The 13,093-nt window shown below is 44.8% G+C and overlaps 1 protein-coding gene across 3 annotated transcripts in view; it reads left to right on the top strand.

Moving 5' to 3' along the window:
* The window catches only part of RFT1 (RFT1 homolog), a 416,949-nt gene that overhangs the window by 7,117 nt on the left and 396,739 nt on the right, over positions 1–13,093 (top strand). For 2 of the 3 annotated variants that reach the window (XM_069643549.1, XM_069643548.1), the window contains exons 2-4: positions 8,511–8,596; positions 10,283–10,399; positions 10,574–10,763. In XM_069643549.1, coding sequence (XP_069499650.1) covers positions 8,511–8,596; positions 10,283–10,399; positions 10,574–10,763 — 393 coding nt within the window. Of the gene's footprint in view, positions 1–8,510; positions 8,597–10,282; positions 10,400–10,573; positions 10,764–13,093 lie in introns of those variants that run through there. The other variant, XM_069643550.1, reaches the window with a different exon arrangement.

Genomic DNA, 13,093 nt, shown 5'->3' with positions numbered 1-13,093 from the left:
TACTTAGGAGGGGTTGAGGGGGATTTAGGCACCCTGGACTGAGTTTCCTAGGCAACTCAAGTCGCACTCCGTCCTGATTGGCCCAAGTGGTGAGCCGGCCGGCTCACCACTTAGCATGTTTGAGTGACAGCTAGGCTGAGTGAATGGGGGTTTTCTGCATAGAAGCAGGGCTTTGGGGACTGGAACTTCAGAAGTCGCCACAGGACCTAAGAATCTGACGAGGGAGAAGCTGAGCCGACCTGCCACGACACCACCACCGGTGGAGCCCTGCTGGACCGTCTCACCACTTTTCTCAACGACAGAGGAGATCTTCCGCCGGAGAGTCTTCTTCCTTTGACTGGTTTCACCGTCTTTTCGCCTTCCCGACGTACCTCGTGGCCGCCTTGCCTGTGCCAAGCACCCCGGCAACCGGGATACCACGTTGTACCACGACCACGAAACAAAGGTACCACCTTTAACCGGAAAACTCTGCGGCTGGTTTCTTCCCTGGTAGTGCAACGAGCTTCATCTTTCCTCCAAGTCGAGATCTTCTCTTCCCCTGGACGACGACGCAACTTGCACCCACTACCAGGAACAACTGCCACCGCTGGAGGATCCTTCCCACTTAAGGTACTGTGTCCCGCCTGGCTTCCCTTGCTACCGACTGTACGGGGTAGATTTAGTCCCTGGCTTTCGAACCTGGGTTAGCCTGGGATACCCTGGCTAAACTTTCCTAAGCCTCTCTAAACTCTTTTTGAACCCTCTGCAAGACTTTCAAAGCCTAGTGTAACTGTGTGATCTTGGGCGCATTTGTGCTCTGCTCTCACTAAGAGTGGGCCCAGCCCTTGGACTTTGGCTCACCAGTGACTTTTTGCTCTTCTGCCTTGCTAACAGTGTTCCTGAATCTTAGAGTGGTGTACCTTTCCATATTCTGTCTTTCTCCCTCCCTTTCTCACAAATTTATTGGAGTGCCATCTAGTTAAGCGCTCACCTCTATATGAAAATAAGTGGTGTTTTACTGTGAGTTATCTGATAAGGGAAAGGGGTGTATATATTACAATAGTAACTGTGTTTAGAATATTTTACAACAAGAGTGCTGGAGTGTTTCAAACCGTGTGTTTTTAAATAAATAATTATATACGTTGATACCAAAGCTCTGGTCAGTGTTTGCTTGTATTATTGTATCTGGGTGCCTATTGTGTATACTTTGCATACTGTCTAACTCTTCTTGAGGGAAGTCTGACTGCTCAGCCACAGCTACCAGGTAAATCTGGGTGGTGTAGACTGCTACTAAGTGGGTTTACTGCCAACACCTGTAGTCTTAAATCTTTTGCAGTGTTCCCTAAGGGAACTGCACAGGTTTCTGCCTAACACACGCTGCCTGCCTGGGTTTTGCACTACTCTCCCTCCTACCAACTGCACCTCCTCAGAGGTATTCTTCCCTTCCTCTCCTTCCCCCAGAAGCTCACTGACTCCCGAGCTCTGGTTCTCTCACAGCTGGACTACTGTAACAGCCTCTATCTTAATCTGCCTGTATCCACTCTACGCCCTCTGCAACTCATCCAGAACAGGACTGCGAGACTTGTCTTTGGCCTCAAGCCCAGGGACCGTATCTCCCCAGGACTGAAATCTCTACACTGGCTCCCAGTGGCTGCGAGGATTAAGTTCAAAACCCTCTGCATTGTCCACAAGGCCTGCTGGGGCCTGGGGCCTGAATACCTTCAACTCTCTCTTCCTAAAGATCTTCCTTCCCGAGCCCTTCGCTCATCCGTCTCCAACTCCCTCAGGGTCAGCCGCTTCTCGAAGCAACGAGCTGGGGGTAGATCTCTCTCTGCGGCAGCGGCCTCCCTCTGGAACAGCTTTCCTGCCTCCCTGAAACTTGAGGAGAACCATCTCCGGTTCCGGAAGCACCTCAAAACCTTCCTCTTTGCTTCTGCTTTCTCTCTCCCTCTCCCCTGCTGAATTCTTCACTAAACTGCACTGAATCTGCAACTGGGCCACTCTCACCGACCTCGGTACTGGGCCCAGCCACTCTCCACTTGCACTGCCTCCCTGGCAACCCCTGCACTGCGGGACTGTCTCTGTATCCCTACAGCCCCCCCTCCCAGCACTTGTCTGCACTTACCTTGCACTTGCCACCAGCTGGCCCTATTTTATTTATTTTATACTACTTACCTTGTACTGCAATCCCTCCCCACCCTCCCCTTCCCCTTGCACATTTTCCCTTCCCCTTACCCCTGCACTTGCACGATCTGAATGACACCTGGCCTAGTAGGATCGTTGTCTGTCTTCCCCTTGTTCCCCCCCTCCCTGTCTCGTCGCGCCTTGAAACACTTGTGTATAGGCGCGTTACAAATGCCATATCATATATCATATCATCATATCCTCTGGTCTGCCAGGAGCTTGTTACAGGAATCTGAGAAGCTGCATGCTGGTGGTCAGGTCACAGCTTTTCTGTTGCTGCATGTTTATGGCTCTTGCTTCGCTGGTTCTTGTTATTTCTGTGTTCTAATGGTGGCTCACTATAAGAAAGCAAAAAGGACTGGCAAATATTTAGTCAAGGAGGTATGGCATAAGTTACAGGTGGACTGCTCAAAAACCCACATGCAAGGGCGGGGGTGGCAGGAACTGGGCCCTTAACTGCTACTATCCTCCTCAGGGGAAGTGCTGGCTCTGGAGTACCCCTGATAACCCTCCAAACCCTGTCCGAGGGGTGTTTCCCTTCCCCTCTCTCTACACAAATGCTGTGGGCCATTCCTCCCCCATTGAATGGCTAGGAGTCATTGTTAGGGAGATTTATCATTGTTATGCTTCATCCCCTTGCCTAGTGAGACCCCCAGCACCTTTTGCTGGACATCTGGACCTTTTTCGTTCCATCCTGAATGAGCAGAGCCTTTTTCCACTCATTCATTATTATGGGCTCTGTCTTTTGTAACTCTGTTCTGTGTTTTATCTTTACTATGGAGTCTACTTACCTGCATATCTCTTTTAAGTCCTCTGTATTTTCCTTTTGCAGCACACAACTCTTTATGACCAGTGTTGCTGGGAACCTTTTGGGTTCTCCTTTGAGAGTCTTTCTATATCCTTACTTACTAGGATAGAGTGATACTTTGTAGCTCTGCTAAAACTTTGTATTCTGAGAGATTGGCACACACCACCTTATGTGGAGTGCCAAGGAGACACTTAGTATCCCCCTTCTCTCTGCTCCTGCTTTTTAGTCACATTACAACCCTCTAGTTATGGTTGGTGGTAGTGGACGTGTTCTATCAACTATTGTGCTATTATTTACAGAAGACTGTATTCACAGTACAGGTTGTGCACAAGAGGGTCACCTAAGTACTAACTTAGTGGCTCCTTTCTTTTTCTTGCCATTTCTAGCATGGATGTTTTTTATTAGACCACCTTCGGCCATTCTGGGAGAGGGAAGTCTATGTGTGTGTGTGTGTGTATTTTGCCTTTGGCGGGAACTCTTGGGTGTCGTCGCCTAGGCTCCAGTGTGTCTGGGCAGGCAGGAAGTGGAGGAGAAGGTCCCTGCCCTTTGTCTGCCTGAATGGAACCAACTCCCACTGGGGGTCTTGCTTGCCTGATTAAACAGGCACCTGCCCCTTTCTGTTAACTGCTGAGAGAGATTGCAGAAGAGTATATGCTGAAACTGAATGAAAGGTGAGGTTCCTGAGGTGAAGGTCAAATTGACCACTGGAAACTGAAATATATGAAGAACAAGATGACCAGAGACGCCGGCAGACCCTTTTCAATAACGTGAAGCCACCACTTCTGTCCTGACCCCGTTTTCTATGCAACAGAGGAACTCTGAAGAGGCAGACTCCTTCCCTTTTGGATGGTGGGACCATCCAGCTCTGAGATGAACTACAATCATCTGAGCCATCTCCTTAGGTGATATGGCGTTTTAGAGCTGCAGACCGCGAATACCAAGAGACCTCCAACTCAGTCATAGTGCATCAACTTGCCAGGGCCGAATCTGTCCAAGCCCTTGCTGAGCTCCAGGTGAACCTCAAGAGACACAATCCAACTCCTCCATGTCCCCTCACCAGAGTGCAGGACTTCAGAAATCGTAGAAGATTGACCGGGCAAATCGTGCCCTTTATTGTAGCTGCAGAAAAGGTGCCAAAACCGCAGACTGACCAGAGAAGCTGAAGAAATCTGTGCCAGAGGTCCTCCCTCGGGACTGCTGCTGAGAGATCCCGTTCATTGTCTTGGCTTTCGTCACCAGACCAAGGAATCCGGAGAACGGGTCCAGCGCTGCTACATTGAGGAGAATCCAGCCACGAACATTTCTTCTAACCACTCTTACCTTGGACCCAAGCTGTTGGCTTGTGTCCCTCTTGCGAGTCTTTTAACATGGTCTAACCTTTTGTCAATTCTTCTAGCATCTTGACCTAGAGACTGAAAGTATCCACAGGAACCTTTGCTGTTCTGCTTCTTTGTGAGACCTTGAGCCCCCACCAAACTGACTTTTCCAGATAGTAAGGGATAAGACTTTAAACGTGTTAAATTGCACTAAAATCGCCTCTAGAAACTTAAACTCTGCTACTGTTGGACTAACCAACTATTTTCCTTTCAAAAAGACTCTATCTTATGTGGTATTGCTAACTAAATATAACTACTGTATATCTTTGTGCACGAGTGCGTGGTAATACCAATAATACTGTAGAACTGTCATCAGTGTCAAACTCTAAGAATTGTAACCGTGAGCAACTGCAAACTAAGCAGTGGCCTTCGAAAAGTATCTAAAAGTATTTCTATGTATATTGGTTAAATGAAATAAGTATTTTTAAGACATTCCTTGTGCAATTATAATAGGTATATATTTTAATATACATTAATTGATGTGTTTCTTTGATCTGCTTTACTAACTGGGTTCAGTGTACTTACCTACAGCTCACATCTTCCTCTCATGATAAGCCTGACTGCTCTGTCACTCTACCAAGGTACCATCAGTAGTACAGACTGATACGAAGAGTTGGGGACCTGTATATCATTGGATAGTTTTATGAAGTCTTACCTCAAGTAGACTTTAGGAAAACTCCCCTAGTAGTCATATACTGGTGAAATGATAATCGGGATCTTTGCACAACTAATATCGAAGATATGTTGGGGCCAAACCAATGTCAAGATGCGTGGCCGATGTCAGCTGATTGAATAAAACAAAAGCAATACCTACCAAACTCGCTTACAGGTACTGTACTAACAAAATGTTTAATCTCTGTTTAATCATACAAACATCATGTTTTATAGCACATTGTTACCTCTTTTGTAGCACAAGGCCCTACGATCCCTGGTGGATTGACTACTCAATGGCACAATGATAGCCTAATTCTCTTGATGTTTTAATCTATTCTTCATCACAGTTTGGCTTCTCATCTTTCACAGTTTGATTTATATAGTTTGTTGTATTATCTTCCCCAGTTCAGTTTATGACTTTCACATATGAGCTAATATATTTCTCTGTTGTGTATATTTACTTTCCTAGCAGGGTTTCTTCTCATCCCCTGTTAGATTGTCCCGTTTTCGGTTGTACATACCGTCTTTCACAGTTTAGTTTAATCTTTCATAAATTTTGCATTTGTCATAGTCTGGAGGGCACTTCCTTGTCTTGATAGCTATGTTATGTGGCAGAATTAATAGTCATACATCTTGTATAATTAATTATGTTCCTTGGAAAACCCTGGGCCTTCCCTGTGGGTAGTGTAAGGAACCCATGATGGAACAGCAGAGACAGACGCAAGTGATCACAGTTCAAGGGTGTTTATTAAACTGAAAATGCAGGGTGGATAAACACCTAATCTAAACCTAACATGGGAGCAAGTTTCAACCATCAAATGAAAAATAAGGCAGTCCTTGTGGCATTGTGTCAAAATAAAAGGGACTATACTAAAGAAAATCATTTTGCTAATTCCTTACAACTAACTACAGAAAGAGTGTGGGATCGGGTTTCAATCATGAAATAAGTATTCCCAAATAATAAGTCAGGATATGATTGCCAGGGGTCTCCCTTCCCCACGTTTGAGCACGGGACAAGATAGGACCTTTGAGCACAGCACACGCTCGAGCTTTCCAATCACAAGCCGACAGTTCAGTTCGTTATCTGGTTATTTGATGGTTGTCTTTTTTCAATAAAAAAGTCTCTTGCCTTGGAGGGCCTGATGGATTCAACAACAAACAAAACAGTTCTGTTCCACCTATGGCTTTCGGGGACGGCTTCACACCTGGGTCCTCCTCTTGCAGACGCAGACCCCTCACAAGTCGTACTCAACAAATCAATTGAACAGTTCCTTTCTCTGTGAACTTTGGGTGATGACTTTCCACCCCTGGATATCCCTCCTTCGGGTTCGGACCCCTTTTCCAAAGCTAGCCTCCCTCCTTGGGGTTCACAATGGCTTTTCTTCCATTCATGAGTCTTAATGTCTTTTTAAACAGGTTTTCAGGCTTTGCCCCTCATTATCGGCTTCCCTCTGTTCCAACTTTTACAGACCATTCACTGTGGACATCCCTTGGTCGGGTTTACTTCGATCCACATACTGTTCTGGTTGTCGGCTTCCCTCTGCCAGGTTCACTTTCGCCAACTTCTACAGACAGTTCATTATGGGACTTTAGACTCCGCCCTGTCTTGTTGGCATCCCTCCTTTGGGTTCACTCTTGCCAACATTTACCAACAGTTCACTAAGCTGGATTTATCTCCCTTTCTTTCACAATCATCTGTCGGTCAAAGACTTTTGACGGTATAGAGGATTTTACTTTGACCTCACTTCGCCTCTTCCCGAGGCATTCTGGTTACGGTAGTCTCTACCATCGGGTAATCGCCCAGAGTTTCCTTCGTGAGCACCCACGTGGTGCTGGACCCATCTGTTGCAGGTTTTCCCCCTCTTTCTCAATAATTCCTTTAATCCTTTCAAAGTTCAAATTTAGCTGCTTTCTACTTTTCGTTCAACACAGTTCGGTCTCTTATCGACTCTCCCTTCGACTCACCAGCTGTGATGAACAGCTTGGCTTTCTTCTCCTTCAAGTCAAGGTTGGTACCACCGAGACAAGCATCTCTCCCCAACTTGGTAATCAGCGGAGGAGGGTCTTGTGTACCTTTGACATCTGCTGCAAAACACAGTGGCTTTTGTTCGAGGTCTTATGTTTCATTTGCAGAGGTTTCACGAGCCTGGATCGGGAAGGGCAAGGTCACTTCTCTCTTTGTCACCCTCTCCATATTCTCCGTCTTTCGCTTCCTCTTGAACTGCTGTGCTGAGTTGGCTCTGACGTTGTGTGGTCTGCCTTGCTTGTCTTGCTCTCTTGTGTTCTACCTTTTATCCATGTGGGGAAGAGAAAGTGCTGTTAGTTGTGTGTGTGATTCTGGTTAATTGCCTGACTCTGCCTGACCCTTAGTTTGGGACAGGTCAGGTAAACAGTTTTAGCATTTGTCCGCTGTCTGTTACAATGTAAGGAAGTGTTCGGGTTGGAAAAGGAGGGCGATACAGTTCCTGAGTATCCTACGGGGTAGGATGGAGAAAAAGTGTTATGCGGAATCAGAGCCCCTCATACTAGGGTTGTGGATACATTCGGAAGAGTGAGATTGGTAGGGGTAGTGGAATGAACGAAAATGGCCAGAGTTTTTATCGTGACCTGGATAGTGGGAATTGTGGGAACAGTAGTGTTTTGCAAAAGTGGACTGGGTGTTCGGGAAAGAATAACCATATGAAGGTGGAGTAGAATGGTTGAGAGTATTCGGCCAGGAACCAGGAAAACAGACATTCTGGGAGATATGGTTTCTGAGTGTACCGGGGTTTGGGTTTCTAGGGAATTTACCCGATATGGAGGGGTTGTTGGATTTGAATAAGGGAGATCTTTTGGACGGAAGGAAGGTAAATGTTAGTACACCTATAAAAGCTTTAGGGACTTCGTCTCCTTCACCTTCTTTTCGGTATATTACTGCCTCTCACCTGGGGCATTTCCCAGAGAATAACCCTGGTCTCCCCTGCCCAAATGATCGTCCCTCGCTCGTCCACCCCCAGTGTTGGGATCTGAGAGCGCCAGCCCTTCCTTGGCCACATGAATAAGGGATTCTCGAGGTCTACTCAACAGAATACCCCCAGTTTTCTCACAGTAGACAGACATGTGTTTAATGTAACAGTTAGTTATATTGCATACTGCTGTGAGTGGGAGTGGGATATTTTTCCTGATATTCGAAGATACCTTGATTGGCAAATGCTACCGGTAAATGATGGTCACAATCAAATTCTTTGTCGAATTGATGGGCTGCTCTGTAGCAGTGCTCTGCGAGTTATTGCAGATACCAAGTTCACTGGAGAGACAGGCACACAATGTGCGCTTGACAGTGCGACACAGCTCTTTACAGTTTACCTCATATGAAATCTATGCCAAGGTTTATCTTTATCCCAACAAAATATGAACTCAAGAATGCGTGGCTATATCTACTGGACTTGCGGTGCTTAGATGTAGTCTCCTTAAGGTCTGTTAATAGTGTCCACATTTCTAATACACTTTCTTTGATTTTTTTTTTTCAGGTATTATTTCGAGTGCTGACCTTTGGGTTAAATGCATTTACTCTTCGCTTTGTTTCAAAGGAAATTATTGGCGTTGTTAATGTGAGGTAAATAAAAAGCACTGTAAATGACATGTTTTGTCCTCATCTACACTTCATGCAGCCAGTTTAATATATTGTTTGGCTACTTATGTATTTCACAAATCTGTTATGCTAAGACCTTTATATGATCTGTGTTTGTTAATTGCCATGGTTTTTCAATGTAAGAAATTATTGTTAACGAGTTTTCCTTTGAATAAGTCACTTCCAGTTGCTTTAGCATTAGCTTGTGCAGAGTTGTCAAGCTGTGTATTGAATGATAGAATTTCTCTATTGCATTTTAAGGTACTGAGGGTTGGTGTCATGACAGAGGCTTGCAGAGTGCTTAGTTTTTTTTCTTTCGCTACCAATGCTATGGAAGCGGGGGACAGCCCAGCACCCCAGAAACCCCAAATTACCGAACATGGGGAGTGAGGGACAGCCCTGCAGCGCCCGCTCCTCATTTTGTGTTATGTGCAAACAAACTGGTAAATGGTCAAAAGGTACAGGGCAAAATCAGTTGGATGAACAATGCAAACAAAAGAATTGGAACATGGTTAATATCCATGTAGCCCCAATAGGGGCGTATTTAAAATATCAGGTTGCTGAGCTGATCGTAGGAGTTGTAGGTAGATCTCTGGTTTGAGACCAGGGAGTAGTATTTGGGGGTCACTATCATATATTACATAAGCTGCCTGAAGAAGTCATAGTGGAGTTTATTTTGTTTCATGAAAAACCTTTATGCTCTAAAATAATTTACAAACGGAGGACAAGACCACGTACAAAGTCAACTGTATATGCTAGAGGAACGCAAGACAAAAACAAATCAATTATTCATCATCAATAAATAACCTCATGTACACAGGGCAAATAACAAAAGACTACGGGGACATGAGATGAGAAGAGTTGAAAGACAGGAAGGTTGAGAGTTAGTTACATTGAGTAGAGAATAGACTGGAAATCATCTGTGTTCTTGTGAGAAAAACCTGGCAGTCAAGTGGGAATATGAGTGAATGAGATTTTGTTAAAAGGTGTAGCAAGAACCTAAGACTGTGATTACTGTAGGTCTACATAGTTTTTCTGGGGGCAATAATTGCCATTCTGATTGAAAAATATATCCCTTTACTTGCACCTGCACTTTCACCTATTTGGGTGGGTAGTTGGACTTATTGGCAGATTTAGGCTATAATCGTCTTTCTATTGCAGCTGAAATGGTCTGGTTATGCTTTAGGCTATGTATTGGGGTAGTGCATTTCTTCAGCTTAGGGGCTGTTCATTTTCTTTGTTACTAGTCTCATTGAGGTTTAGGTCACTGGGAGTGCACATTGTGGATTACACCGCATCCCTCTCTGCTCGCCGTAACCCCTAAACGAGCAGAAATGGGTTTGGTATGGTTTTGGCCAACATGAGCATAACCTGACCCTGCCTCCTTGCTTCTCTTTTGTTATAAGCAATGTCTAACACTGTTCGGGTTATACGTTCTGAGAAAGGGAAGCAGATTAGGGGGGGGGGACCTGCCACCCTGCCAATCTACCTTTGTTGAGGTATGATGGTTTAGATTTAATGGGGTTCACGAAAAAGTATTTTAAAGACATGTATATTCATCTGTAAGATCTACCATGTGAGGATGCGGATTAGGCATATCCATCACTTGCATAGGGTAGTTCCATAACACACCTATCTATAAAATGGCACTCTCTTGTTTTTGTCTTCCAGATTAACATTGCTTTACTCAACAGTAGTATTCTTAGCGAGAGAAGCATTCAGAAAGGCTTGTTTGAGTGGCAATGCAAAGCAAAATTGGACGCAAACGGTAAATCTACTATGGCTGACGTAAGTTTTTCTTTTTGAGTATTGTGGAAGGACAAGTGGCGAAACAGCATTTAATACTTTCAGTTAAAATGTTCATATATCAGTCACCTTTCTTTTTTCTGCAACTAGACACAGGAGAGAAAACCGGAACATTTTTTGCAAACAATTTTTTTTCTTCCCTTTTTCCACTTGCAGGGTTCCACTCGGTGTGTTATGGTCAGTCTTTCTGGGCTGGATCTGGCTAGAAATACTTGAGGTTCCGGTTGCTGATGCTATTCCCCATTATGGGTTTGGAGTTTTGGTGTTTGGCCTTTCTGCCGTGGTAGAACTTCTCTCAGAGCCTCTTTGGGTATTGGCTCAAGCACATATGTTTTTAAGGCTTAAGGTAAGTTAAAGATGAACACACTATGTACTCAAGTTGTTAAAGCATGACTGCATGAATCTTAGCAAATGTATAAGTAGTAATACATTTTCCAACTAATATATTTACAGCTTTCTACTTTTCGGTCCAATTTCATAAATTATAAATAACTGTATAAGAATATCCACAATAAGATTATAGACAGTAGTAAGACTGGAAATTAAATATTTGGTAATGTCATCCAGTTAAAAATAAATCTTCCAAAACTCTGAATCCCATGCATACATAGAACCTTACAACGTAGAAGTGCTTTCCATGTTTGTCTTCTCAATATATTCGTTGGTGCACATGTTGGTGCAATAGTCACCCTGAAAATAATGTAGTGAACCATATTCATTGTTGTCTCTGTGGCTCTTGTGATCTTTTTCATATGATTCAATGAACTACTACTAATATTGCAGCCAACACCTGAGATTCACAATAAGATAGTAACTAATTTATATAGTGCTTTTATCTAAAGTACTTTACGTAGAAAATGTGTTAAAAATGATTATTACCCAAATGAAATTAGTGTAAGAGAAACGGATCACTTACCAGCTTCAGGGTGAATTCTTCTTTGATATCTGCCGGGCTTAAAGCCCAACTGCCAGTATAATGTCATTGGCAGGACCTCTAATGTGTTCTTATTTCAATAATGAGAGCTTACATAAGCATTTAACAATAAAAAGTGAGGTGGAAATCGGAATACAGTGAAGTACCCATGAATTTGCCCAGTGGCTTCAACCCAAACACATAAGGCATCCCTGTCCACTTCTGTACACGTAGTATTCCAGCACGTGCAACCAGTCGGCACACTCTTGACTCCAATAAGCCAGCCGCACTGTCCACTTTTCTACACATACCATTACAGTACTTCAACCAGGGGGCACACTCTTGAACTCTTGAGTTCATCGCCTCCGGCCATGCACCCAAGACTATAGTAGCTGGCCACAATTCCCTCCCACTGCATACAGTGTCCTACACCCACTGAATCCCTGTGGGTGCTTCTGAAGCAGCTGGAAGATAAGGGGCCTCCTTTATAGAGGTGGCTTTCTTACTCTTCCGTCTTCTTGCCTTGGGCTTCCTCTTTGGCTTGGGTACCGGACTCTCAGCCGGACCAGGAGTGACCTGTGATTGGGTGACCGCCACAGCAGCCATGGGTAGGCCATCTGTGATCATCCTCATCTCCACCAAATCATTGCCTAACAAAATGTTAGCAGGTACGTTGTCCTGAACCAGGACAGGAAGCTTTGCTGTCTTGTCTCCAATCATAATGTTGACTAAGGCTACATGCGATAATTTGGGAGGCCCACCAGCTGGTGATACTCAGAGGAGCACCTACATAGTCCTTTGGCTTGAGCAGGGTCATGTCCACCACTGCCATGCTTGACCCAGTATCTCTCAAACCAGTCGAAGGCTGGCCATTCAGGAGGACACTTCTCAAAAACCTACGGGTGTTCTAAGGGATTGTCGCCAGTACTTAGCGTACTGGTCCCAGGCCTCGAGGGACACTGGGAAATCACTACAGGAGCACCAAAGATGATTCCTGTAGAGGAGGGAAGGACAGTGGCCTTCACCTCAGGCATGGGGTAAGGGTAGGTCAGGCTGACAGCCAGGACTCCAAGTGCCTTACCCTTACACTTGGGGTCATGCTTCTTGTGGTCCAGAGCCCCACAGATCCAACAAGTGCCAGGAACGCGGGGGTACTGTACTGTAACCACTGGGAGCCTGCTTTGCAGCAGGTCGATCACTATTCCTACTCTTACCCACATAGGACTTATCCACACTAGATTTTTGGGTCTTATGAGAGGAAGGTTTTGGTTTACTCGACTGTGATTGCTTCTGGGACTCCTCAGCTTTCTGAGAGGTCCCCTTTTCTTTGTCCTGGTCCTTCCCACTGGAGTCCTTAGGGGACACCTGGTGGGAGACCCACTTATCAGCCAGTCTGGCCAGCTTAAAGGAATCTAAAAGGTTCTGGTCAGCAACATAAGACGCAACTCTGACTTCAGAATAATTCTTAAAAAAGAAAAGGTGGGACAATTCAACAAACGTTATCACTTTGTAACCATCAATCCACCCCATCCTGTTCATATGTGCATCACTCACCCAGTCAACCCAAGACACATTCTCTCTTTTCTTAAATTCCCCTGTACCTTTTTAAGGTATTGGGTAGGTGTCTTGCCAAACCTGGCAATCAAAGCAGACTTCGTGCTCTCATACTGACCCCTTTCTTCCACACTCAGTTTCAGACTACAGTCATACACAGTCTGAGGCACTCTGCTTAACAAACACTTAGCCCAATCTCTTTTATCAAC

The sequence above is a fragment of the Ambystoma mexicanum genome, chromosome 2p (assembly GCF_040938575.1).
Source record: "Ambystoma mexicanum isolate Mex_15411 chromosome 2p, UKY_AmexF1_1, whole genome shotgun sequence".
NCBI classification, from domain to species: Eukaryota; Metazoa; Chordata; class Amphibia; order Caudata; family Ambystomatidae; genus Ambystoma; species Ambystoma mexicanum.
The sequence above is the reverse complement of the archived record's forward strand: the minus strand, read 5'-3'. Positions and strand labels throughout refer to the sequence as shown.